This window comes from Phyllobates terribilis, unplaced genomic scaffold (assembly GCF_046119375.1).
Source record: "Phyllobates terribilis strain yellow unplaced genomic scaffold, ASM4611937v1 Scaffold_3__8_contigs__length_932513732, whole genome shotgun sequence".
Lineage (NCBI taxonomy): Eukaryota > Metazoa > Chordata > Amphibia > Anura > Dendrobatidae > Phyllobates > Phyllobates terribilis.
Window position 1 is genome coordinate 887,790,464 of NW_027362763.1, and position 26,705 is coordinate 887,817,168.

The 26,705-nt window shown below is 44.1% G+C and overlaps 1 protein-coding gene across 1 annotated transcript in view; it reads left to right on the forward strand.

Moving 5' to 3' along the window:
* Positions 1–6,516, forward strand: part of RAB32 (RAB32, member RAS oncogene family) — a 58,030-nt gene extending 51,514 nt beyond the window's left edge. The window contains exons 2-3 of the mRNA XM_073672691.1: positions 999–1,279; positions 5,210–6,516. Of these exons, the coding sequence (XP_073528792.1) occupies positions 999–1,279; positions 5,210–5,359 (431 nt within the window). The 3' untranslated portion in view covers positions 5,360–6,516. The remainder of the gene's footprint in view (positions 1–998; positions 1,280–5,209) is intronic.
* Positions 6,517–26,705: the final 20,189 nt, after the last annotated feature.

Here is a 26,705-nt window from a genome sequence, read left to right on the forward strand (position 1 = left end):
ATCCCGGTTGCTTGCGCACCTTTTTCTACCACACTTTTTCCTTCTACTCACCTTTCCATTAATATGCTTGGCTACAGAACTCTGAAATGCCAGCTTCTTTAGCAATGACCTTTTGTGGCTTACCCTCCTTGTGGAGTGTGTCAATGACTGCCTTCTGGGCATCATTTTCCCCATGACTGTGGAGCCTACTGAAACAGACTAGGGGACGTTTTTAAACGGATCGGAAGCCTTTGCAGATGTTTTTTGTTAATTATTCTCATTTACTGAGATAATGACTTCTGTGTTTTCATTGGCTGTAAGCCATAATCATCAACATTAACAGAAATAAACACTTGAAATAGATCACTTTGTAATGACTCTATATAATGAGTTTTACTTTTTGTATTGAAGAGCTGAAATTAACTTTTTGATATTCTAATTTGTGAGAATCATCTCTATCTGCAATCATAGTGCTTGGCACTTAGTGAGTTTTCAGAGTGTTTTTTTTACCAGGGTTCATGCACTTCTTCCCACTGAATGATTTCTCAAAATGTTAAATATAAAGCTGCATTTCTGATCTCCTGGTCTAACCTCCTGCATGATTAGCAAGAACAGATGAGTAATCTTTCAGCCTGTGGTGGGAGGGACCGCATAATTTAGCTGTGTTATATTACAAACCATTCAACCAGCTATCAACCTCTCCTACCTGAGATCACATCAGCTGATCAACCAAAGCTAAAATAAAGTAGGTGTATTTTAAACACCAAAAGAAGTGAAGAGTGTGCAATGCAACCTTCACTAATTTGATTGATACCATCTCAGGATATCACTGGTGGGTCACAAATGGAAGGCTGTTTTCTGGTGGAAATATATTTAACTTGCTAAATACTGTATGCCTACATTTCTCACCACTTCAGTTCTAGCAACAATATTTTGTCACACTGAATTAAAAAAAGAGCATTTTACAACTTGGCACTAATACCATATTTTTCCTAATTTGTTGTCTCTTTTTCTTCTAGGACAAGAAAGGTTTGGGAACATGACCAGAGTGTACTACAAGGAAGCAGTGGGCGCCTTTGTGGTTTTTGATGTAACCAGAGGTTCCACCTTTGAAGCCATCACAAAGTGGAAATCTGACTTGGATAGCAAAGTTCACCTTCCTAATGGTGGTCCCATACCTGCTATTCTTCTTGCCAATAAATGTGATCAAAAAAGGGAGAACAGCGCACACAGCCCCTCCCAGATGGACCACTTCTGTAAAGAAAATGGTTTTGTTGCATGGTTTGAGACCTCTGCAAAGGTAACTACTTTTAACAAAATTACCCCAAGTAAAAGTTTCTTCAAAAGATAGACCATAGGAGGTTTTTAAATGCACACTAGTTAGAAGTGTTCAGTGGTTGAATTTTTCAGTAAATTAACGGTTAACCTCTTCACTGTACTAGAGGCAATAGACTTGCATCATGTAAGCAGCAGCCTGATAAACCCTCATGACACATACCTCTGCGTGAACAGAGCCTAGTACAATCATTCTTACTGCTGTACATGGATATACCCAATTCTGCTAATGTATGCCACAGTTACCAATATATATTCATGTTGGAAAGGGAACAATTTTATATTGCGCAGCATGTACTGATTTTCAGCATATACACAGGGAGCTTTCCGAGCTAATATGCTGAATGTGTTCATAAAATGCGGTATGGATAGAACCTTGGGAGATCAGTCTCCGAGCTATTTCCATTTGCATGAGTCCGAAAAGTGGCTTAATATTGACTTGAGAGAGAATTTCTACCAAATAATGAAGGATAGGGAAAACATATTTATCAATGGGGTTCCAACTGCAGGGATGGATAGCAGAACTCTATAGGGCCCCATTTGAATGGAGTAGGGGTCGGCATTCACTCCAGCTCGTAGCTTTATGGACTGGCAGAGTGCAGCGCTCAGTTATTTCTGGTATTCCCATAGATTGTGAATGAAGCAGAAGTACATATGTTTGACCTCTACCCCATTTAGGTGGCTCTGCTCCCAATCAATGAGGATCACCCACAATCAGTTAATTATTCACTATCCTATCAATAGGGGAGATTTTAGTTATAACAAACCCTTTAGGACTGATTTCTTCCTTGTTTGCTGTGGATTTCACCAGCTTCTTTGCAAAAGGGTGAAATCTAATGCAAAATAATGTAACAAAAGCAAGTTTTAACATTTCCTTTTCTACACCAGGATCATGGCCTCAGTTTTATAACTAAATGTATTACTTTTTAGATAAAGACATTGCTTTTACTTTTTTTTTTTTTTTTTAAATTTTACAATCGATGTTTAAGATATGAAACAAATGTGCTATGGTTTATATAAATGACTGTAGGCAGTCTGTACAATCAATAGAACGTTTCCTAATACAAAGAAGCCGTCTTATCTGGAAGTGGAGTAAAATATTCATACTTTTATATTCTTTGTAATGTGTAAACGCTTACAGGATAATTGAATGATGTATTATAAATATTTGCACACAGAAAATGACTAATTGAAGCTTGAGAAATATGCATAGAGAATAACTGATTTGATAGCTTCGTACGCCTTTTGTTGTCTTCTTGTATTTTATAAAGCCCATCATCAAAATCTGCATTAACGTTTATATAGGTATTGTTTGTCTAGTGGAGTACATTAGGGATCTACCAAATGTGTCAGACACTTGTTCATCCATTAAACAAAAGTTTTATTCCATTAAAGGGAACCTGTCATCAGGATTGTGCTCAGTAAACTACATTCACTTTCAGGTTGGCGCCATTACACTGATTAAAATGGTACCTTGGTTGATGAAATCTGTCTAGTGGTTGTTTAATCTTTATTTTCAGTTTGGAGATATTTCAATTCTTGTGCTTCGGGGCAGCCTGTGGACGGGGTTTCGTTTGTGCTCTGTTCTCATATTCATCCTTATTGGCTTAAATGACAGGTCACTAATCATTCAGTGACCTGCCTCCTATTTTAAATACTGCTCTTGTGCAGTTCATATTGTTGTCTTTGAAAAAAAAAAAAAAAGTTAACTCTAGCAAAATGGTGCCGGCGCCCATGCCGTAACAGCTATCATTTGCCAATAGATGCTAATGCGCCACGGACATTTTTCTGGCGCTTAAATTATTATTTTTTCTCCAACAAAATGGCGCCTGCGCATGAGCAGTGGCAGCTATCGCTTTCTGATAGAGGCTACTGTGTACGCCGGACGGATTTAATCAACCCAAGTATCATTTTAATCAGTGTAATGGTGCCAACCTGACACTGCCTGTAGTTTACTTAGCTCACAGGTTCCCTTTAAAGCACCACTCCAGCGTTTTGTTTTCTTTTGTATATTTCAGCGCTGGAGTGGTGCTAATAATGTAAGTTCCCTGTCCCTAGTCTTACCAGATGTCATCTTCAGCTGTTTCTGGCATCTCTCCTGTCTTGAGTCATAGGTAATTACTGTCACAATCTCTCAATGGAAGTTTGTTAGGGCCTCGTTCTGGCTCTCATACACTTAGTGGGACTGTGGCCTTAATTTATCAGTATTTGATCCGTATTCTTTCTCAGGAGTGTGAGCCAAAAACCAGGTGAGGAACAATCAGAGAAAAGGTATAATAGAAACAAGTCACCAATTCTGCATTTATCACCCACTCCTGGTTTTGGCTCCCACTACTGAGAAATAATACTGACCAAATACTGATAGTGGGGCCGTGGCCTTAGGGGCATTTACCCTACAGGATAATTGTGAACAAACATTGTTAAAAAAAGCTCGTTATACAATTATCTTGCCATGTAGACAGGCTGGCAATAACCTGAACTAGCATTTTATTCATTCGTTATCAGGTGAAATGATCTTTTGTGCCGCAGAAAAAATGGTCATTCTCAATGGTGCTTCGTCCTATGTAAACAGGACTCGCACTACTACAAACTATAGCGGCCTATGTGCTCTGAGCGATCTAGTATAGATAACTGTGCATCGTTTTGCTTTTGTCTGACTGTGTAAACAGGCAGTCGAATCACCACCGATTGTTAAAAGTTTACAGATCGGCAGTCGTATCGTGCCACCTGTTGATCTGTGTACACAGACCTCTAATGCCTGTGTTTTCTGGAAGAATGTTCAGCAAGATACCATATTATCAGAACCAGGATTACAATGACTGATCACACCAATATACACAGCTGAGCACACAGGATCCACATGTATATGAGATGTCACATCTGACCATGCTCCCCCCCCCCCCCCCCCGGCCCTTTACATTAACCTTTGCACATGCTCATTAAATACTTTAATAAAAAAGATAGCCACAATGGTCATATCCCAAGACTATGTACATGTGGTGTTTCCTGACACAAAAGGAAGTAGGAATTTAAAAAAAAAAGTGTGACAATTTAAGTGTTCTATTTTTTATTGTTAATACACTGTGACATGTTTAAAAAAAAATGTAAGTAACACAAGGACCTGTTAAACAATAGGCCTTTTCTGATTATAGCTGCCCTCTGCTTTTCAGTTTGCGCGGTAGTCACCTGAATCATGTGACTTACATACTTGTGGTCACCTGCTGACTACTATCTTTCTGTTTTTCAGTTTGTGCAGTTGTCACCTGACTCATGTGACTTACATACTTGTGGTCACCTGCTGACTACTATCTTTCTGCTTTTCTCAATGCTCCACTGAGAGAAACTGGAAGAGAAGGCAGTTAACATGTGACTGCAAGTATGCACCTCGCATGTGATCAAGTCACGTGACTATTGCTCAAACTGACAACCAGAGCAAAATCCTAAATGTGTGTTTTACACATTGGTAATATTATGCCAAATCCTGCCAAAGTTGTTGCCTGAACCAGAGAAAGATCTCAGAAGCCCAGAAAAAAAGCACAATTGGGGGGAGTAGTGGGTAAAACTGACACATACAAATACCTTATCGATTATATCTTGGTTCACAACACCCTGCACCTCAAAAACGTTTTACTTTTTGAAGGGTTAGGTCCTGGTCATGTTTTACCTTCAAGAAAGCCTTTATTGCTGCACTTTTTGGCACCCAACAATTTAGTATGTGATAGTTTATATAGACAGTAGACAATCTGCAATGGGTAAATTGATTTACCCTGGTTAAGTTTCATTAATTTGTGAATCTGTCCACCATTTGAACAATTTCCAGTCTATCAATCAAAGCTGTTTCATCTGTAGATCCTTGGGTGTATGTACATATGATGAATTCTATGTCTTGTTTCAGGATAATGTTAACATTGACGAAGCGTCTCGATGCTTGGTAGACAACATACTCACAAACTCCAAGAACTTTCCTGTGGAAGAAAATGATGTCGGCAGTGTACAGCTTGACCAAGAAACCATGCCAGCAGAAAGTAAATCACAATGCTGTTGACGATGAACACCGAGAAGAAGAAAGCCAAACCTGATCAGACTGCTGCAAAATGCCACCCATGGCTATCCGTCATCTCTTATATCTGGATGATACCGTTTACATGATTGTTCTTTGTGTAGGATTTAATGACTGTGTATTAATATTGTAAATACTGGCTTGCAAGTTTATAGTTTTTGCTGTGAAACCTAGGTAATTTTATATCCAACCATGATCTTAAAACCATGCGCGCCGTGTCCGTTTTATATTACTATTTTGAAGAACAATGTTTTGTATTATGCGTATATGCCTTTAGGTAATTGCATATGTTTGTCATCTGTTGAAGCATTTTATGCATGGTTGTGCACAGTTTCTAAACTCCTATTTATTTGGTAATCCGCTGTATTATTTATGGTGCTGTCTGCCACGCTTGTAACATTCACGTTGGCCTATATGATCCTGCTCTAGAATTTATTGGTAGAATGTAACATGGGACCTGTATGAAGTGATGGATCACAAAAGTATGTTATGACCCAGTGTTCATTTATATTTCTGTTTTAATTGTGGAGATTAGAAAAACATTCCAGCTTCCATCATGGATAAAAAAAAGTTTATTTAAGTAATGGCAATTCCATATAAAAATATTTAGCCATAGCAATGCGTTTCGAACGCAATGTGCATCCTTTAACATTGATGCAAGCGGTCCCTTGAGATTCCGTGCTCCAGAAACGCCGAGAAGTATAGGTGAGCTGGCTTCTTTTTTCTTCTTTAATTGTGGAGGGCAGATATTGGAATAGTTGCTATTTGTTATTTCACACTTGAGAAAAAATGGTTTTGATCAACTTTTCTTATTAGACAAGACAATAACTGTAAATTAAAGGAGTTATTGATCACTGGACAAACCCTTCTTAATACCTTCACTGCACATCATGGGGAGAAAAAAACGGCGCCAATCCCTTTTAAAGAATGCCTTATCTAAGAAGGTTTGGACAAATATGTACATCTGAAGCCAATTTTGTGGCTATTGGTATTTGGTGACCTTGTTATGCTATTGTGTTTTTGTCTAACCAATATCAAGCTTGCATTCTACTCATAATGAAAAGTTATTTCCAATAACAATGTTTCATTTTCTTTTGTAACATTATCATATCTCCAAGGTATTAAAACGAGCTATAAATATGTATTCTATTCTATTTTGTTTATTCCAGAATTGGGTCAACATGAATTAAACATTAGATGGACCTGTTGTTTCTTTTCCATTTTTGCCTGTGCAAGCATTGACAAATTTCAGATGTATTCCATAAGTTAAATGGTGAACTTCAAATAAACTGTCAAGATTTAAGTAAACTTGTTAAAAAAAAAAAAAAAATTGCTATATATCTGCGTCCAAAACTCTGGCTTTGAACCCTCCCCCACCATTCTGTCCGAAAATGGAGTCTGATGGGGGAAATGCAAATATTACTTTATCCTTCAAACACGATAAATCTAATTCCGAGCTGCCACATGCAGATGCCTTGCTATTTACTGCTTTTCCGTTAAATACAGTGGGGAAAATAAGTATTTGATACACTGCCGATTTTGAAAGTTTTCCACCTACAAAGAATGGAGAGGACTGTAATTTTTTATCATTGTCTCACAGTTGAAGTGCACCTATATAAAAAGAAATCCAGAAAATAACATTGTATGATTTTTACATACTTATTTCAGGCAATAAAATGCAAATTAAATATTTGATAGAAAAACAAAACTTAACCCATTTCTGACATTTGCGGTAATAGTACGTCCTTGTGCCCTGGGCCTATTGGGCCAGGGACGTACTATTACACGCAATGTGATTGCGGCTGCACACAAGCTGTGCGGGGCGATAGCCGCCAGGTGTCAGCTGACTCTCACAGCTGACACCCGGTTCTATGTGCCAGGAGCAGTCCCGCACCGCTCTCAGCACATCAACCCCCGAAATGCTGCGATCAAAGTCTATCGCAGCATTCCGATGGCAAGGGGAGGTAAGCGCTGCTTACTTACCTTCTCTCCGGAGTCCCGCGCTTCTGTCGGGTCCCGGTGGTTGTCATGGTGACCCGATGTCATGACAACATCCGGATCACCAGACAGCAGGAAGTTAGGTAGATTGTGCTCAGTGCACGGTCTAAGTAACTTATGTGCAGGGGCTGCAGCCTGCATAGCATAGAGATGCTGCTGCAACATTTCTATGCTATGCAAGCGATCTGGGTTAAAAAAAATGAAAGTCCCATAGTGGGACAAAGTGTAAAAGTAAAAAAAAAAATTCAGAAAGTGAAGAAAAGAAAAAATGTAAAAAAAATTTTAAAAAATCAAAAAAATATTTATGGGTACAGTAGATTTTTATGAAAAAACAAACAAACAATAAAAGTACACATATTTGGTATCGCAGTGTCCAGAACAACTTGACCTATAAAACTGTCCCACTAGTTAACCCCTTTAGTGAACACCTGCAAAAAACTATGCTTTCTCAATACGCCTTCCATGACAGCATTGGAGGATGTTGTCCGCGCCCTATCAGGGGACAGGAACACAGAGGTTAAAAGCCTCTCCCCACCATCAATCCCCAGTGTTTTCCTGTTCCCCTTGGAGGCATGGAGAGGTCCTGCAGTGCTGTCGGGCCAGCAGGCAGCATTGTGTCAAATTATACTTGCCGGGCAGTGGTCGGTCGGGGCGCTTCCTCCTCCCTCCAGGCTTCTCCCATTGGGACCGTCCTGGCTTTCTGCGCCCCATAGAGGGTAAAGCAAGCCGGGTGGGTTTCATGCCGGGGGCCTGCTTCAGCTCCCTGGCATCTCCTCCTTTTGGTGTCCTGGGCGCGTGCGCACCGGAAGTGACGTCCGCGCAGGTCCTGTCTCTTCCGGCCTGTGCGTTCTACACTGGGACGCACAGTATGGGTGCTCCCAGAGCCGGAAGGCGCGGTCTGGGCACGCGCGCACCAGTGTGACGTCACCGCAGGTCCTGCTTCCGGCCTGTGTGCTCCACGCCGGGACACTGAGGTTTGAGCTCGTCCCAGGGTCGGCAAGGCCCATATCTAAACGGATTGGCCCTCAAAGTGACTGGAAGGGGGAGGGGACTGAGGTTCCTTGCTGGGAGGCACGTTTTTTTTCTATAAAAACCCGCCTGCTGACTCCAAAGGTAAGGCGATCTCCACCATGGAGGGTGACAGATCTAGTATCCCTGCATCTGCAGAGCCCAGTACGCCCTTGGCTACAGTGAGTAGTACCTGGGTGGTCACTAAGGAGTTATCTTAGCCTCTCCTTTTAGATGACACTAGATCTCCCCTCCTTCTAGTTACATGGGTCCCCTTCTCTTCCCCTTTCTTAGGAAGACGAGGCCCCTGCTTCTAAGAAGGATAAAGACCAGCCCCTTTGATGTGGCATCTGTGCTAAAAAATTGTCCTCATCCTATAAGAAGTTGTGCCGGCCCTGTACAGATGAAATAATTAGAGAAGAAAATCCCTCTCTAATTGAGGAGCTTAGATCTCTTGTTAAACAGGATGTCCAGGTAGTTAGACAGGATGTCCAAGCTTCTTTTGCTGCACTGCCTGTCTACTCCTCCAGGCCCTCTCCCCCCTAAGAGGAAGATCCAAGAGTTAGACTCAGATGTAGTCTCTATTGACGTTAGTAGCTCTGCCTCTGATGATTTGGATGAAATGGCATCCTTAGGGCCTGCCAAAAAAGTTGAAACCGGAAGATACTATTTTTCTTTGGACAACTTAGAAGAATTACTGGACGCAGTTAGAGGCACTATGGGGCTGGAGGAAGTCTCGGTCCACTGTTCCGTTCAAGATGAAATGTTTAGGGGCGTTAGATCAAAAAAGCAGACTGGGTTTCCTGTTCAGGAGTTCATTAGACATCTCATCCGACAGGAATGGGAATCCCCGGAAAATCGTCTCACCACCCCTTCGGAATTAAAGCATAGATTTCCGTTGGAAGGTGAAGAATTTGATTGGGACTTCTCTAAGGTGGACATCCAGGTGGCAAGGGTAGTGAGAAAAATTTCACTTCCCTTTGAGGATTCATCCCAATTGAAGGATCTATTAGACCGAAAAATGGAAAGTGTCCTTAAAAAAATCATGGGAAACCTACCTCTTCTGCCTCTCTCAAAGTGAATATTTCATAGACTTGTGTGGCCAGATCCCTCTTCAAGTGGCTGGCCCAACTAGAGGAACATCTGTCTCAGGACACCTCCAGGGCAGACCTGCTAGACTCCATCCCTCTCCTTCAAAAAGCCACGTGCTTAGCGGATGCCTCGGCTGAGTCAGTCTGGATCGCGGCTAGAGCAGCTGTCCTATCCAATACTGCTCGCCGTGCACTGTGGTTCAAAACATGGAGTGGGGATGTCACCTCTAAGATTAAACTCTTCCATTTCAAGGAAATATGTATTTGGGCCAGCACTGGATGATCTCCTGGAGAAGGCCTCGGACAGGAAGAAAACCCTTCCTGAACAGAAACAAACTAAAAAATGTCCCTTTCGACCTTCCCAGTGTCACCCCTCACAATATAGGGGAAAGGGAAAGTCTGGCCGCTGGAGCTATCCTAAGGGCGGCAGGGGTTGTAACATCCTTGTCCTGCTGCTGGTGTTGTTGCTGGGGAACAAGCAATGACTTAGGCCATGTAGGGGGGCGTCTCTCGGATTTCTTTCCCCAGTGGCAGGCAATTTCTTCCTGCCAGTGGATCCTCGATACTATCAAGGAGGGTCTTCTATTGGAATTTGAGTCGCCCCCCCCCTCAGGTCTTGAGGGTCACGTCACTTCCCTCTCGTGGGGCTTGGGATCTGCTATCAGTCTGTTTACAAAACCTGCTGAAGTCCAGAGTGGTGTCTCTGGTCCCCCCTGGCCAGGAAGGTACAGGTCACTACTCAAAAATTTTCCTAATACGGAAACAGTCAGGGACCCCACGCATCATAATCCACCTGAAATCCCTAAACCATTACATCAAATACAGGCGATTCAAGATGGAGTCCATAAGGTCAACTATTCCCTTAATATGGAAGGATTATGTCATGGCAACCATAGACCTAAAAGATGCTTGCTTCCACGTGCCTATTCATCCGACCCACAGGAAGTTCCTGCTCTTTGTGGTTTCCAGGGACAACATAACAGAACACTACCAGTACAACGTACTGCCCTTCGGCATCTCTTCAGCACCTCGGGTGTTTACGAAGATTATGGCGGAAGTCATTGCACTCATCCGAAAACAAGGTGTCTGCATAATTCCATACCTGGACGGCATGCTGATCGTCACCATTTCGGTGGGGATTGTCAATCTTCATTTCTCTATAACCTTAAAAACTCTTCGCTCGTTAGGTTGGGTTCCGAACCTGGAAAAGTTGGAACTCCTTCCTTCGTCGAGGAGGAAATTCATTGGTGTCTTACTGGACTCAATCAGACAAATGTCCTTTCTTCCATTGGAGCATCAAACAGCTCTCAGAACCAAGATCTCAATTTTCAGACACCAGAAAAATCCAACATTGAGAACGGCAATGTCTGTATTGGGGTCGATGACGGCCTGTATCCAGTCAGTATCATGGGCTCAGGCCCACTCAATGTCTCTCCAGGATCATATCCTAAAATCATGGGACAGACAAAGGGACTCCCTAAACAAACAGACCAGGACTCCTGGCCGGGTAAAAGCTTCCGTTTCTTGGTGGTTAAGTACCCAAAATCTTCGGAGGGGGATTTCTTGGACCCAGGGCCCTCTAATCACCGTGACTACCGACGCCAGTATACGAGGATGAGGAGCAATGGTGGCCCAGATTTCTTTTCAAGGCAGATGGAGTCCCGAGATCAGTGCCAGATCCTCCAACATCAGGGAGCTGAAGGCTGTAGAAAAAACGCTCAGGGCAGCAGTCAACCTAATCCAGGGTACTCACATCAAGATACTCTCAGACAATGTGACTACAGTCGCCTTCCTTCGTCATCAATGAGGTACGAGGGTAGACAGCCTGAAATAAATCGCAGGTCGAATATTTTCCTGGGCAGAACCACATCTCCTGTCAATTTCGGCAATTCATCTGAAAGGGTCAAACCACATTCAAGCAGACTTTCTAAGCAAGGAAGACATTCAGCCAGGAGAATGGAGCTTGAATCCTCAAATATTCCAGTCACTGGGAGCAAAATGGGGTCTCCCCGCAGTAGATATCTTTGCCAGTCGCCTAAACGCAAAACTTCCCCTCTTCTTTTCATTGGACAGAAGAGACAATGCCATGAATTTGGATGCATTAGCCCATCCCTGGCATTTCAAACTGGTCTATGCGTTTCCTCCAATTCCACTGATAGCAATAACTATCCAGAAAGTCAGGTTAGAGAGAGTGGCAACAATTCTAGTGGCCCCTCTGTGGCCCAAAAGGCCTTGGTTCGGCGCCATCACAGAACTTTGCTTGGACGGTCCCGTGATACTTCCACCGGTCAGCAACCTTCTCTCACAAGGTCCCCTATTTTACCCAAATCCTCAGTGGCTAAACCTTGCAGCCTGGTTACTGAAGCCGAGATCTTAAAATCCAAAGGTCTATCTGAAGAAGCTATAAAAACTCTTCAACAAAGTAGGAAACCAGTAACCAATGCTATATACTGCAAAATATGGAAAAAATTCCTATCATGGTATGCCCCGGATCTTCCTGACACCTCACACCCCAACATTGCTCGGATCCTTGATTTTTTACAGAATGGATTGGAGTTGGGTCTCAAACCTAGTACTCTCAAGGTGCAGATTTCAGCCCCAAGTTCCATATTCGACCAAGATTTGGCCTCTCACAGATGGATCAAAAGATTCATAACTTCGGCACTCAGACTTCACCCAAAAATTCGGTCTCATGTCCCATCCTGGGATCTTAATGTGGTGCTCCGGGGTCTAGCCCTCTCTCCCTTCGAGCCTCTATCCTCCAGCACAATACAGACTCTCATAAGACTGCCTTTTTAGTAGCCATAACTTCAGCACGGAGAGTAGGAGAACTGCAGACTTTCTCCATCAGAGAACCTTGCATGACTGTGACTGAAGATAGAATTATGCTTCGTTTGGACCCTTCCTTTCTCCCAAAGGTTGTTATGGACTTCCATCGTTCCCAGGAAGTCATCCATCCCTCCTTCTGCCAGAAGCCTTCTAATTCAAAGGAAGCAGAGTTCCATCTCTTAGATGTCCGCAGAGTTGTTCTTTATTATCTTCAACAGACTGAGTCTTGGCGATTGGATGAAAATCTATTCATACAACACTCAGGGCATAACAGAGAAAGAAAGGCAGCTAAATCCACTATGGCAAACTGGATTAAAAAGGCAATCGGGGAAGCCTACATCAACCAACAGTTGGATCCACCGATCACCTTAAAAGCTCACTACCAGATCCACATCAACTTCTTGGGCCGAAAGAGCGGGCGCTTCTACGGAGCAGATTTGCAGGGCAGCTACATGGTCTTCCCTTCACACATTTTCTAAACCTTATAGATTAGACTTATCGTCCATTAGGGATTTAGCCTTTGGTAGGAAAGTCGTACAAGCTATTGTCCCTCCCTAATAAAATATTGTTGGTATTCCTCCAATGCTGTCTTGGAAGGTGTATTGAGAAAATAGAATTAGTCCTTACCGGTAATTCGGTTTCTAGAAGCCTTCCACGACAGCACGAATTTCCCTACCTATGGATTCCATATAACTGTCAGGTAACCATTTCCCAGATGATCTTGGTAAACACTGGGGATAGATGGTGGGGAGGGGCTTTTAACCTCTCTGTGTTCCTGTCCCCCGATAGGGCGTGGACAACATCCTCCAATGCTGTCGTGGAAGGCTTCTAGAAACCAAATTACCGGTAAGGACTAATTCTATTTTATCATACCACCAAACAAAAAATGCAATAAACGTGGTCAAAAAGACGAACTTAAAAATGGTACCGCTCAAAGCGTCATCTTGTACCGCAAAAAACAAGTTGCCATACAGCTCCATCAGCTGAAAAATAAAAAAAGTTATAGCTCTCAGAATAAAGCGATACAAAAAATAATTTTTTCTACAAAATAGTTTTTGTGTAAAAGCGCCAAAACATAAAAAAACGATATAAATGTGATACAGATGTAAACTTACTGACCCGAAGAATAAAGCTGCTTTATCCATTTTGCCACATGCGGAACGGTGTAAAAAAAATTCTGGAACAGTTTGTTCTGCCTCCCATAAATCGGAATAGAAAGCAATCAAAAAATGTCATGTGCCCGAAAATGGTACCAATAAAAACGTCAACTTGTCCTGCAAAAAACAAGTCATCACATGACTATCGGCCGAAATATGAAAAAATTATAGTTCTCATAATATGGCGATGCACAAACTAGTCTTGCAAAAAAAAAAAAAAGCGCCTTTGTGTATGACGGCTGTCAATCATAAAAACCCGATATGAATCTGGCATCGCTGTAATTGCACCGACCCGAAGAATAAAGTCATCTAATCACTTATACTACATGAGGAATGGAGCTCAGGAGAAACTGCACAACACATTTTGGGGTCCACTTTTTCCTGTTACCCTTGCGAAAATAAAAAAAAAAATAAACGTCTTGAATGTGGTTTTGAGCACCTGGGGAGGGTGGGTGCAGTTTTTAGAAAGGTGTCACTTTTGGGTATTTTCTGTCATAAAGGCCTCTCAAAGTTTTGTAAATTTTGTTGGAAAAATGAGAAATTGCTGGTCAACTTTGAACCCTTTATAACTTCCTAAGAAAAAAAAAAAATTGGTACCAAAATTGTGCTGATGTAAAGTAGACATGTGGGAAATGTTATTTTATTAACTATTTTGTGTGACATCTCTCTGATTTTAAGGGCATGAAAATTAAAATTTTGAAAATTGCAGAATTTTTGCCAAATTTCCGATGTTTTTATTTTTTTTACAAATAAACGCAAGTCATATCGAATAAATTTTACCACTACCATGAAGTACAATATGTCACAAAAAAAGTCTCAGAATCAGTGGGATCTGTTGAAGTGTTCCAGAGTTATTACCTCATAAAGTGACAGAGGTCAGAATTGTAAAAATTGGCCTGGTCATTAACGTGCAAACCACCCTCGGGGGTAAAGGGGTTAAAGAAGTTGTCCACTACTATAGAACATGCCCCCCATCGATGTAAATGGTGGAAATAAGACTTATCAAATACCTTGCACTGTCAATATTGCCTATGAGTGGCGCTATCGCTGACCACTTACAGGCATCACGTGACCCCCCAGTTGCCGCCTCTGGCATCCACTGATGTCAAGTCGGGCGTGACCCAGTGACACGCTCCCCGCTGATTGATGGGCTGTGGGAGGGGTTTCCCCACGCATCACAGCCCAGCATCCACTGTGCGCTTTCCCAATGAATGCATCCACAGTTTACATCGATGGGGGGCATGTTCAATAGTAGTGGACAACTTCTTTATTTGGTACAGAAACCTTTGTTTGCAATTACAGGGGTCAGACGTTTCCTCTAGTTCTTGTCCAAGTTTGCACACACTGCAGCAGGGATTTTGGCCCACTCCTCCATACAGATCTTCTCCAGATCTTTCAGGTTCGGGGCTGTTACTGGGCAACGTTGAATTTCATCTCCCTCCGAAGACTTTCTATTGGGTTCAGGTCCGGACACAGGCAAGGCCACTCCAGGACCTTGAAATGCTTCTTAAGGAGCCACTCCTTAGTTGCCCTGGCGGTATGTTTCGGGTCATTGTCATGCTGGGAATCCCATCTTCAATGCTCTTACTGAGGGAAGAAGATTGTTCACCAAAATCTTGCGATGACCCCATCCAGCCTCCCTTCAATACGGTGCAGCCCTCCTGTTCCCTTTGCAGAAAAGCACCCCCAAAATGTTTTCAACACCATGCTTCACTTTTGGGACGGTGTTCTTGGGGTTGTACTCGTCCTTCTTCTTCCAAACACGGAGAGTGTAGTTGATACCAAAAAGCTCTATTTTGGTTTCATCTGACCAGACCTTCTCCCATGCCTCCTCTGGATCATCCAGATGGTCATTGGCAAACTTCAGACGGGCCTGGACATGTGCTGGTGTGAGCAGTGGGGGACCTTGCATGCCTTGCAAGATTTTAATCTATGACGGCATAGTGTGTTACTAACGGTAATATTTGAGACTCTGGTCCCAGCTCTCTTCAGGTCATTGACCAGGTTCTTTGACCGTGTAGTTCTGGGCTGATTCCTGGCCTTTCGCAGAATCTTTAACCCACGAGGCGAGCTCTTGCATGGAGCCCCAGACCGAGGAAGATTTACAGTCATCTTGTGTTTCTTCCATTTTCTAATAATTGCGCCAACAGTTGTTGCCTTCTCAATAAGCTGGTTACCTATTGTCCTATAGCCAATGCCATTCCCAGCTATAGCCTTACGCCAGGGATAGTAGGGCGAGGCATGTGACAGAAAGTTGGTGTCTATGCTCACTCACTGATAGGGTTCATTCAGACATCCGTGCAAATCCGTTCATGTTCGAACCACAATGCACAGTATAGCCACGGGTCTTCAGACCTGAGCGTGACCGCTTCATATATTTCTATGGAGCAGCCACATTTGGTTCGAAAGACCTGCGGCCAGTCCATGCATTGCGGCCCGATCTCGGACCGATTTGCATAGATGTCTGAATGCACCAATACTGTAGTGGAGCAGCTGTAGTCGTGAGCACAGGCATAAGCTTTTCTCCTGAGATGTTGACTTCCCTAGAGCCATGCAGCTTTTCAGCCACGCCAAGGGTGCACTTGGCAATTTATTTTGCAATAGGGAATGAAGAGCCTTTTTGTACACCAGGAACAGGTTTATACAATAAATGTAGATAAATGTAGGATTTATATAGGAGCCAAGTCTCTTACATGACTGACTAGTTTAAGCAGGTATCTGATTGTGTGTGTATAATATAGATTACACTAGGTGTACTAAAAAAATAATTTTATTGTTTTTAATTTAAGATAACATCTTGAAAACATTAATCCCCTTCAAAATCCTGTCCATTAGATGATATGCACTTGTCCCAGCATTTTTTCCACTGTTTAAAACTTTTTTTTTTTAGTCTTCTGATGCTCTTAAGTGCCTCCAGTTATTTTTTTTCTTAAACTAGTGTACGACCTGAAAACGCTTTCTCTTTTAGGTTTTTCTTCATTCTTGGGAATAAGTTGCAGGGGGCTAGTTTGGGCGAGTAAGGGGGTGAGAAACCATTGTCGTGCCATTTTTTGCCAAAAACTGATTGATTTTCAGCGCTGTCTGAGCAGGCATGTTGTCATAATAAAGCAGAGTCCCCCGATTGCCATAATATAGGTAGTTTTTTTTTCTCATTGCGTGAGGCAATCGCTTCAGCACTTGCAGATGGTAATGTTGGTTCACTGTGGTGCCCTGAGAAACAAATTCAATGTGAACGACTCCTTTTGATGTCGGAAAAAAAAAATACCATCATGGACTTCAAATTTGTTTTCACTTGCCGTGCTCTTTTTGGTCTGGGTAATGACGCTGTCTTCCACTGGCTGGACTGCTATTTTGTTTCAAGATCATAGGTGTAACACCAAGATTCATCCCCTGTGATGACTTTTGACAAAAAAAAGATCAGGGTCAGTTTGTGCCTGTCCTTTCAATTCCTGACACACTCAGATGGTTCTACCCCTCTGGTCATTTAACAGGAACAGAATTTGATGTTGGTGTGTTGCTCCTTTAAGTTTGACATTGCAAAATAGCCAAGAGCGTTGGGAGGGGCTTAAGAAAAAAATCACTCTGTCCGCTGCAATGGTTTCTCATGAAAGCTACTTGGACCAACTGAACAGTGAGAGGTGTCTAGTAAGCGTACCTAGTGGGAGATGGCAGCACTTTCAACCCACTTGCCTACAGAAAATAATTTGTGTTTTTTTGGGTACCCTCGTGGAGGCAGATTTTAGTTATTTTACTCACTTGTATAGCGCCATTAATTCCAATGCGCTTTATAGATATTAACGGCACTGTCCCCATTGGGGCTCGCAATCTAAATTACCTATCAGTATGTCTTTGGAGTGTGGGAGGAACCCAGAGGAAACCCTTGCAAACAGAGGAACATACAAACTCCTTGCATATGTTGTCCTTGGTTGCATTTGAACCCAGGACCCCAGTGCTGCAAGGCTACAGAGCTAACCACTGAGCTCCCATCACTTTAGGCATCTTTTTAGCTCACGTGTGGGCGACCATAGAGCTGTGCATGCCTAAAAAGATGGATACCACCAGAGCAGACGCCAAACGGAGCCCAAAGTGTCCATCTGCCTCATTATGGTGGGAGGTTCCGTTGGGGGTTTAGTCTGAATCGCATTTTTCTGGGATTTACACGGGAACCCTGAAGTAAGTGCTCAGCGTAGAACACAAGAATGTGATTCCGCCTTATTCTGGAAGCAATCAAAAAATATTATGTACCCAAAAATATTACCAATAAAACCCTAATTTATTCTGCACAAAACCAGCCCCCACTGAGGTCCGTCATCTTTCAATGGAACTATAGGTGGGCCCCACGTTACTGGTAGAACAAAGACTGGAAAAGCGACATGGCTCTCGCCCCTTAAAATAAAATCCAGTGAATTCTGTGCTCTGAAATCCAAATGCCCCTCTCCTGAGCCCCACTGTGCCTAAACCACAGTAAGCGGCCACATGTTTGCCATTATTGTAGTGGGGAGAGTGCACTTAACAATTTACGGGTTGCGTGTCGCCAGATACACACACAAGCTGGGCACAATGTATGGGGGTGTTACAATATATGTAGGCACAATGTATGGGCACTAAACTGGCATATTTGCAATTCTCCAGAAAAAAAGCATGCCGTGGATGTTACAAAATAGTCACTGCAGCCGTAGATGAATTCATTGAGAGGTGTAATTTCTACAATGGGGTTACTTTTAGGGTTTTTCTGCTGTTCTGGCACCTTTGGGCACCCACAAACTATTCTACCAAAATCTGTGCGCCAAAAGCCAAATAGCGCTCCTTCCTTCTTAGCCCTAACGTGTGGCCTAACAATTTCTGACAAGATATGGGGCATCACCGCATTCGAGAGAAATTGCGCAATAAATAATGGGGTCCTGTTTCACCTATTAACCCTTGTGTACCTGACAAGTTTGTAGCAAATACAAAAACTACATTTTTACCACAAAAATGTCATATTTCCACGTCTCAATATTATAAAATTCTGTGAGGCACTTATGGGTTCAAAATACTCACTACAACCCTAGATGAATTCCTTAGGCAGTGAAGTTTCCAATATAGGGTCACCTGGGGGGTTTCTGCTGTTCTAGCACATCAGAGACTCATGGAGCCCACAATCTATTAAAACAAAATCTGCGTTCTAAAAGCCAAGTAGCTCTCCATCCCATCCAACCCCTGCAGTGTGCTCAAACAGTAGTGTACAACCACATATGGGGTATCACTGTGTTCGGTAAAAATTGCATAACAAATGTTGGGGTCCATTTTCTCCTATTACTCCTCGTGTAAATTATAAATTTGGTGCTCAAACAGTATTTTAGTGGAAAAAAAAATGTTTTTGTTCTCACATGTAGAAGTTATAAAGTTGTATGAATCACCTGTTGGTTAAAAATGCTTAGAACAACCCTAGATTAATTTCTTGAGGAAACTAGTTTCCGAAATGGGGTCACTAGTGCGGGCTTTCTGCTGTTTTTGCATGTCAGGGGCTCTTCAAAGGCGACAAGGAGTTCACAATCTATTCCAGACAAATGGCGCTCTTTCCTTTCCTAGCCCTGCTATGTGCCCAAACAGAAGTTTTTGACCACATATGGGGTATCATCGCGTTCAGGATAAATTGCATAACAAATTATGGGGTCTGTTTTCTCCTATTATCCATTGTGAAAATTACAAATTTGGAGCTAAAACTATATTTTCGTGAAAAGAATGAAAATTTTCAATATAACGACCTAGTGTTGTCAAATTTTGTGTAGTACGTGCTCACTGTACCCCTGGAAAAAAAAATCCTTGAGGGGTGTAGTTTCCAAAATGTTGTAACTTGTGGGGGGGTTCCTGTGTTTAGGCACTTCAAGGGCTCTCCAAACCTGACATGACAACCGCGGACCATTCCATCAAAGTCTGCATTCCAAAACATCACTCCTTCCTTTCCAAGCCCTGCCGTGTACCCAAACAATAGTTTTCCCCCATATATGGGGTATCGGCCTACTTGAGAGCAATTGCACAGCAAATTTTGGGGGTCCATTTTCTCCTGTTAATCTTGTGAAAATGAAAAAATTGGGGCTAAAAGTAAATTTTTGAGGAAAAAAAAAATTTTTTTATTCTCACAACTTTACGTTATAAACTTCTGTGAATCACCTGGGGGTTCAAGGTGCTCACCACACATCTAGATACATTCCTTGAAGGGTCTAAAAGGGAGTCACTTTTGGGGGGTTTCCATTGTTTAGGCACATCAGGGACTCTCCAAACTGGACATGGAATCCGCTCTCGATTCCAGACATTTTTTGCATTCAAAAACTCAAACGGAGCTCCTTCCCTTCCGAACCCTGCCGTGTGCCCAAACAGTAGTTTTCCACCCACATATCGGGTATTTGTGTACTCACGACAAATTGCACAACTAATTTTGGGGTATATTTTCTCCCGTTACCCTTCCACATTGCTTTAGTTCCTGTGAAGCACCTGAAGGGTTAATAAACTTCTTGAATGTGGCTCTGAGGGGTGCAGTTTTTAGAATGGTGTCACTTTTGGGTATTTTCTGTCATATAGGCCCCCCAAAGTCACTTCAAATGTGATGTTGTCCCTAAAAAAAAAAATGTTGTTTTGTAAATTTTGTTGGAAAAATCAGAAAATCGCTGGTCAACTTTTAACCCTTAACTTCCTAACAACAAAAAATTATGTTTAGAAAATGATGCAGATGTAAAATAGATATGTGGGAAATGTTATTTATTAATTATTTTATGTGTCATAACTCTCTGGTTTAAGGGCATAAGAATTAAAAATTTGAAAATTGCAAAAGTCTTATCTACCAAATTTTACCACTATTATGAAGTACAATATGTCACGAAAAAAACAATCTCAGAACCAATGTGATCCGTTGAAGCGTTCCAGAGTTATTACCACACTAGCTATTGAGCCCATTCTATGCCCGGGTGGCGAGCATTTTTATTGGTATATCGTCTCCCATCCTGGTATTTGTGCTGCCCCCATACTGGTATTTGTGCTCTTCAATCCTGTTTCTCCATCCTGTTATGTGCTGCCCTCATCCCTATCTTGGTATGCATGGCACCCCTCACCACTAATCCTGGTATGCATGGCACCCCTCACCCCCAATCCTGGTATGCATGGCACCCCTCATCGCCAATCCTGGTATGCATGGCACCCCTCATCCCCAATCCTGGTATGCATGGCACCCCTCACCTCCAATACTGTATGCATGGTACCCCTCATCCCCAATCCTGGCATGCATGGCGCTCCTCATCCTGTTATGCATGGCTCCCTCATTCCCAATCCTGGTATGCATGGTACCCCATCCCTCATCCCTATCCTGGAATGTATGGTACCCCCCATCCTGGTATGCATGGCACCCCATCCCTCATCCTGATATACATGGTATCCCTCATCCCCAATCCTGGTATACATGGCCCCTCATCCGAATCCTGGTATGCCATTTTGCTGAAGACACACTGCAAATGTGTCTTCAGTAAAATGGCGCCGGATAGCGCTATGCGCATGTGCTGACTCCGACGCCTTCACTCCTGCCCCGGTCTCCGACGAGAAGAGAGGCGCCACGGCAACGCTCCTCCTGGTCAGGTAAGTATGCAAGTATGGCGCCGGAGATCGCAGTATGCGTTTAGTATCTACACATACCGCGATCTCCGGCTCCATACACTCCTCTTACCTGTAACAGCTCCATGCGTTCTTCTGTCTGGAGCCAGACTGCGCGTCTCGCATGCGCAGTCTATAGAGGCTTCAGACAGAGGGACGCTTGCTACATTATATTATAGATAAAGTGACACTGCTCAAATTTAAAAAATATGGCCTGGTTATTAAGGTCAAAATTGACTCTGTCACTAAGGAGTTAAGGCCTTTATTGTTTTACTTTCTTGGACTGGAGCTTTTTTTTTTTTTTTTACTTATGGCATTTGCAGTGCATCATGCACCTGTGATCATAGTGAAATGATAGTGTTAGGCTATGTACACACAGTGCGTTTTTGGTGCATTTATCCCCCCCAGAAATGGGCCAAAAACGCATTGCAAACCTTATCCCATGATTTCCTATGACATTTTCCAAGATCTGTGCACATGATCAGAATTTTTCCTGACTGAATTTCATGTGCATAAAAAGAAGCAGCATGGCCATTCTTTGTGTGTTTTGGCCTGCGTTTTTCCAATACAATGCATTGGAAAAAACGCATGGCAAATCCCCAGGCAAAAACGCATCAAAACGCTGCTTATTTTCTGCAGCGTTTCTGCAAGGTTCTGCACCTCTTCGCAGCAAAACCGCTGCAGAAATTTCTGCAAGCAATTCCTGATGGTGCGCTCATAGCCTTTATGGTTCTAGGTACTAGTGGCAGCAGTATACTTATTACCACATTCATAATATGTTTTATAAATACCTTTTGGGGAAAGAAAACGGTCCCAGAACTTTGAAAGTGTTCCCCTGCCTCTGCTGGATTGCATTTGTGTCTCTCTCGCCTGTAGTCCTTGGTTGTCCAACGAACTGTGACCTCTGCCGCCAGCGCTTTCATTATTTTTTAAATAATTCCACAACAAGGGCCTTCTCGTACAGCCCCATTTTATTAGGCCTGTCTTGCGCGGGAATCAGAGACAGAAAGTTCTCATTGTAGCGTAGGTCTAGAAGTGTCACCAACCAGTAATGAATGTCACCCAAAATTTGGACAACGCGAGGGTCACAGGAAAGGCAGAGTAACATAAACTCAGCCATGTGTGCCAGACTGCAAAGAGGCAAGACTTCTGTGTCCTCACCAACAGGACGACTGACCATGCTCTCCTCTTCATCCTCCTCCTACTTGTCCTCAAGCCATCCACGCTGAACAGACAGTATGACAGTTGTGCAGGTAGTACCGTCTATAGCGCAGGAAACTAGCTCCTGTTCTTCTTCCTCCTCCTCCTCTTCCTCATTGTCATCCAATGCACGTTGGGATGGGATGAGATGAGGCTGGGCTGTGTGGAATCACCCTGTATGGTTCCTTGCTCCATCTCATCGTGCTCCGCCTGCAATACATCCTCTTTAATTGTGAGCAGAGAGCGTTTCAGAAGACAGAAGCGGGATGGTAACGCTAATTATGGCGTCATCTCCGCTCACCATCTTGGTAGACTCCTCAAAGTTTTTGAGTATGGTACAGATGTCTGACATCCATGTCCACTCCTGAGGTCTTATGTGTGGAGTCTGACCTGAACACCGAAGGCCGTGTTGATGCTGGTAGTCATCAACTGCCTTCTGCTCACAAATCTTTCCCAACATCTGCAATGCAGAGTTCCAATGCGTGGGGACTAGTGATGAGCGAGCATGCTCGCTACTGCTCGGTGCTCGCCTGACCATCTCAGTGCTCGAGATGCTTGGCGCTCGCCGAGTATTTCCAGGGTTGCTCTGCGGGAGCTCGGGTCTCCTCTCTGCATGTTTGGCGCTCTTTACAGAGCCAATAAACAGGCAGGAATTGCCTGCCACTCACTGTAATGCCGTAGCCATGTTCGTTGTGGCATTACAGTGATTGGCTAGCCGCACAGCGTCATCAGGTCTTTATCAGACCTGGCGCCGCCATGCTCGTCACAGTCATTCCAGAATCAGACAGTATAGGGAGAGGTGCTGCTGAGCGAGGGAAAGATTTGCTTTTTCGAGTTAGTGTAGGTGTACCAAACTATATTAGAGACACATATCCATCTCAACAAACAGTCCTCCTGAGGACTAATCCATCTGCAGAGATATTAGGCAGGCAGGCAGGGTATATAACAGACTGCAGTGCACATAGCACAAGAGGCTCCATTCCAGTTTTGACTGCTGCTGGTGTTAGATATTTCTAGAAATAGGCCCAGGTCTCAGGGGCCAGGAATAATTTTTTTTGGAACTTAATCCTCATTATTTACTTCAACAGCAATCCAGAGAACACCGTTGTTCTGCACCATTTGCTTGTTGGCGGATCACATATACGTTTTCAGAAAATACTGCCATTTCTGGCCTCCATTAAATTTTTTTTTCAGTCTGTCAGCAAAGTTTTTGACAGCGGTTTGCTGTTCAAAATAGTTACCTACAGGCCAGGTATATAAAACTGTGGTTTCTCCGTCACACGGATTACATATAACTTCGCTCCAAATTCAGCCATTTGTAGTGAGCGTGGAAGATATTGTCCTCCATTTAAAATGGGCAAGGTGCGTGGGAAGGGACGGGGAACTGGACGTGATGGTGATGTTGATGGTGCAGGTGCATGCAGATCAGACACATGGCAGCAAAGCACCCGACTGTGGGCCGAACCTCAGGGTCCAGGAACAGTGTCTGCGGGTGGCACCACTGCTTCTTCCGCTGTTGTGCATGCAAGTCAATCCCCTGTCCATGGTGCATGCAAACATGCCTCCTACCCTGCACCTGTCGTTGCATCGTTGCACACTCTCAAGTAACAGCATTCAGTTGTCCATACCCCAGTCCTTGGAACGCAAGCGCAAATACGCAGCCAACGCCCCACAGGCCATACTACTAAATTCCCACATTTCAAGACTGCTTGCGCTCGAAATGTTGCCTTTTAGGCTCGTGGAGATGGAAGCATTCCGCAACCTTATGGCAGCGGCCGTCCCTCGGTACTCGGTCCCCCGCCGCCACTATTTCTCCCGGTGTGCCATCCCCGAATTACACAAGCACGTGTCCCAAAACATTAGCCGTGCCCTCAACAATGCAGTTACCGGGAAAGTCCACCTAACCATGGACAAGTGCTTGTGGGCAGGGACGGTACATCTCACTGACGGCACACTGGGTTAACATAGTGGAAGCCGGGAATCAGTCAGACCTTGGGACGGAACACGTCCTCCCAACGCCAAGGATTGCAGGCCCTAGGTTAATCAGGGTTGCCCCCACAGTCTACAGCTCCTGCACCTCATCCTCCTCAGCTTCCTTCTCCTCTTCAGCCTCCATCTCCAAAATGACCACATCAGTCACAAGCTGGAAGCACTGCAGCACTGCCTCAGCCAAGCGGCAACGGGCTGTGCTGAAGCTAATATGCTTAGGTGACAAACCGCACAATGTTGAAGAGTTGTGGACAGCTCTGAAAGAGCAGGCAGATCTGTGGCTCACACCGCTGAACCTACAGCCAGGCATGGTCGTGTGTGACAATGGCCGGAACCTGGTGGCGGCTCTGAGGCGAGGCGAGCTCACACAAATGTACCATGCCTGGCCCACATGCTTAACCTCATGGTTCAGCGGTTTCTCAAATCCTACCCGGAGCTGCTGGATCTGCTTGTTAAAGTACGCTGCCTGTATGCCCATTTTAGAAAGTCACCTACAGCTTCCGCCGCCCTTGCCGTGTTTCAGTAGCGTTTGAAGCTTCCGGCTCACTGACTGGTGTGTGATGTCCTCACGTGTTGGAACTCTACACTGCAGATGTTGGGAAGGATTTGTGAGCAGAAGAGGGCAGTTGTTGAGTACCAGCATCAACAAGGCTGTCGGTATTCAATTCAGACTCCACACATAAGACCTCAGGAGTGGACATGGATGTCAGACATATGTACCATCCTCCAAAACTTTGAGGACTTCACCAAGATGGTGAGCGGTGATGACGCCATAATTAGCGTCACAATCCCGCTTCTCTGTCTTCTGAAATGCTTTCTGCTCACAATCAAAGAGGATGCATTGCAGGCGGAGCACGATGAGATAGAGCAAAGAACCATACAGGGTGATTACACACAGCCCAGCCTCATCTCATCCCAACGTGGATTGGGTGACAATGAGGAAGATTAGGAGGAAGAATAGGAGCTAGTTTCATGTGCTATAGACGGTGCTACCTGCAAAACTGTCATACCGTCTGTTTAGCGTGGATGGCCAGAGGACAGAGAGGAGGAGGAGTGCATGGTCAGTCATCCTCTTGGTGAGGACACGGAAGTCTTGCCTGTTAGCAGGCTGGCACGCATGGCTGAGTTTATGTTACGCGGCCTTTCCCATGACCCTCGCGTTCTCAAAATTTTGGGTGACAGTAATTACTGGTTGGTGACACTTCTAGACCCACGCTACAAGGAGACCTTTATATCTCTTATTCCTGAGGCGGACAGGTCTATAAAAATGGGGCTGTACCAGAAGGCCCTTGTTGCGAAACTATTAAAAAAATTCCCAGCTGAAAACGTTGGCAGCAGAGGTCACAGTACGTTGGACAACCAAGGAGTACAGGCGAGAGAGACACAACATCAATCCAGCAGAGACAGGGGAAATATGATAAGCGCATCCGCCTGTCAACTGAAAATGCTGACAGGCTGACTCTTATAAAAATGAACAAGGGCTGGATTGGGCCAGACTTCTCAACACCACCGAATGATAGCTGCATAACATAAACTTAAATCCAGTGTCTTTTTTTGTTAGGTGTATTCCCATGCACCTCTTCACACCCACACATGGGTATACGCTTCCTGATTTTGGCTATTTGCTCTTGTCAAGTTGACTCGCCCCCTGGGCCCCGCGTACACGTGTAGTGAGTTACCCGGAACCAGGTCTCTGGGGGATGCTGGGGTTTGTAGTCTCCGTGGCCGCGACCCGGTCCCGTGGCTCAGGGTGGTCAAACCAGTGGCAGTCTTTATAGGGTTTTAAGTTAACTGTCTGACTACGCCACCCGTGGATTGCGGTCAGTGCGGACCACCGCTGCACGGCAGACCGCTGGGGCTGATGGGGTATGCAGTACTAATAGTGCTGACGCAGTGAGAAAGCACAGAGACAAGGTGTTGCAGTTCAAATGCTTTACTCACAGTTCTCATCCAGGTCACTTGTGCGCAGGTAGGACCGCCCGAGCCGTGCTGCGTCCACCAGGCAAGGGGCTCGGTCAACCCCCAGGTAATTCTGGAGTGTGGCCCAGGACTCCCTTCTATTCCTTTCTCTGGCCGTGCCCCACCAGTGACACTACTTTTGTCCAGCTGCCTCGGGCCTTCTCTTGGGAGGGCTTCATGCTCACCTCCCTGACCCTATGTGGTATGCCTTTCTAGTAGGTGTAGTGAGGGGTCGCACCAAGATATGATCGCGACCGCCGGTCCTTGGCTGAGGATTAGTCGCCTCCACCAACTTGGGATCCGGTACCCTGTTCTGCCAACCCGTCACCCGCAATCTCCTGGGCCTTTGGGGTTCCTTCTGCCTTCGTGTCTCTGGGCCTCTCTTGGTGTTCTGTTCCTTTCTTTCTTTCCTTTCTGTTCCCGTTCCTTGCTGTTACTGTCCTTCTCCTCTGGCTCTGGCCTTCACTCTAGGCCTGCCTC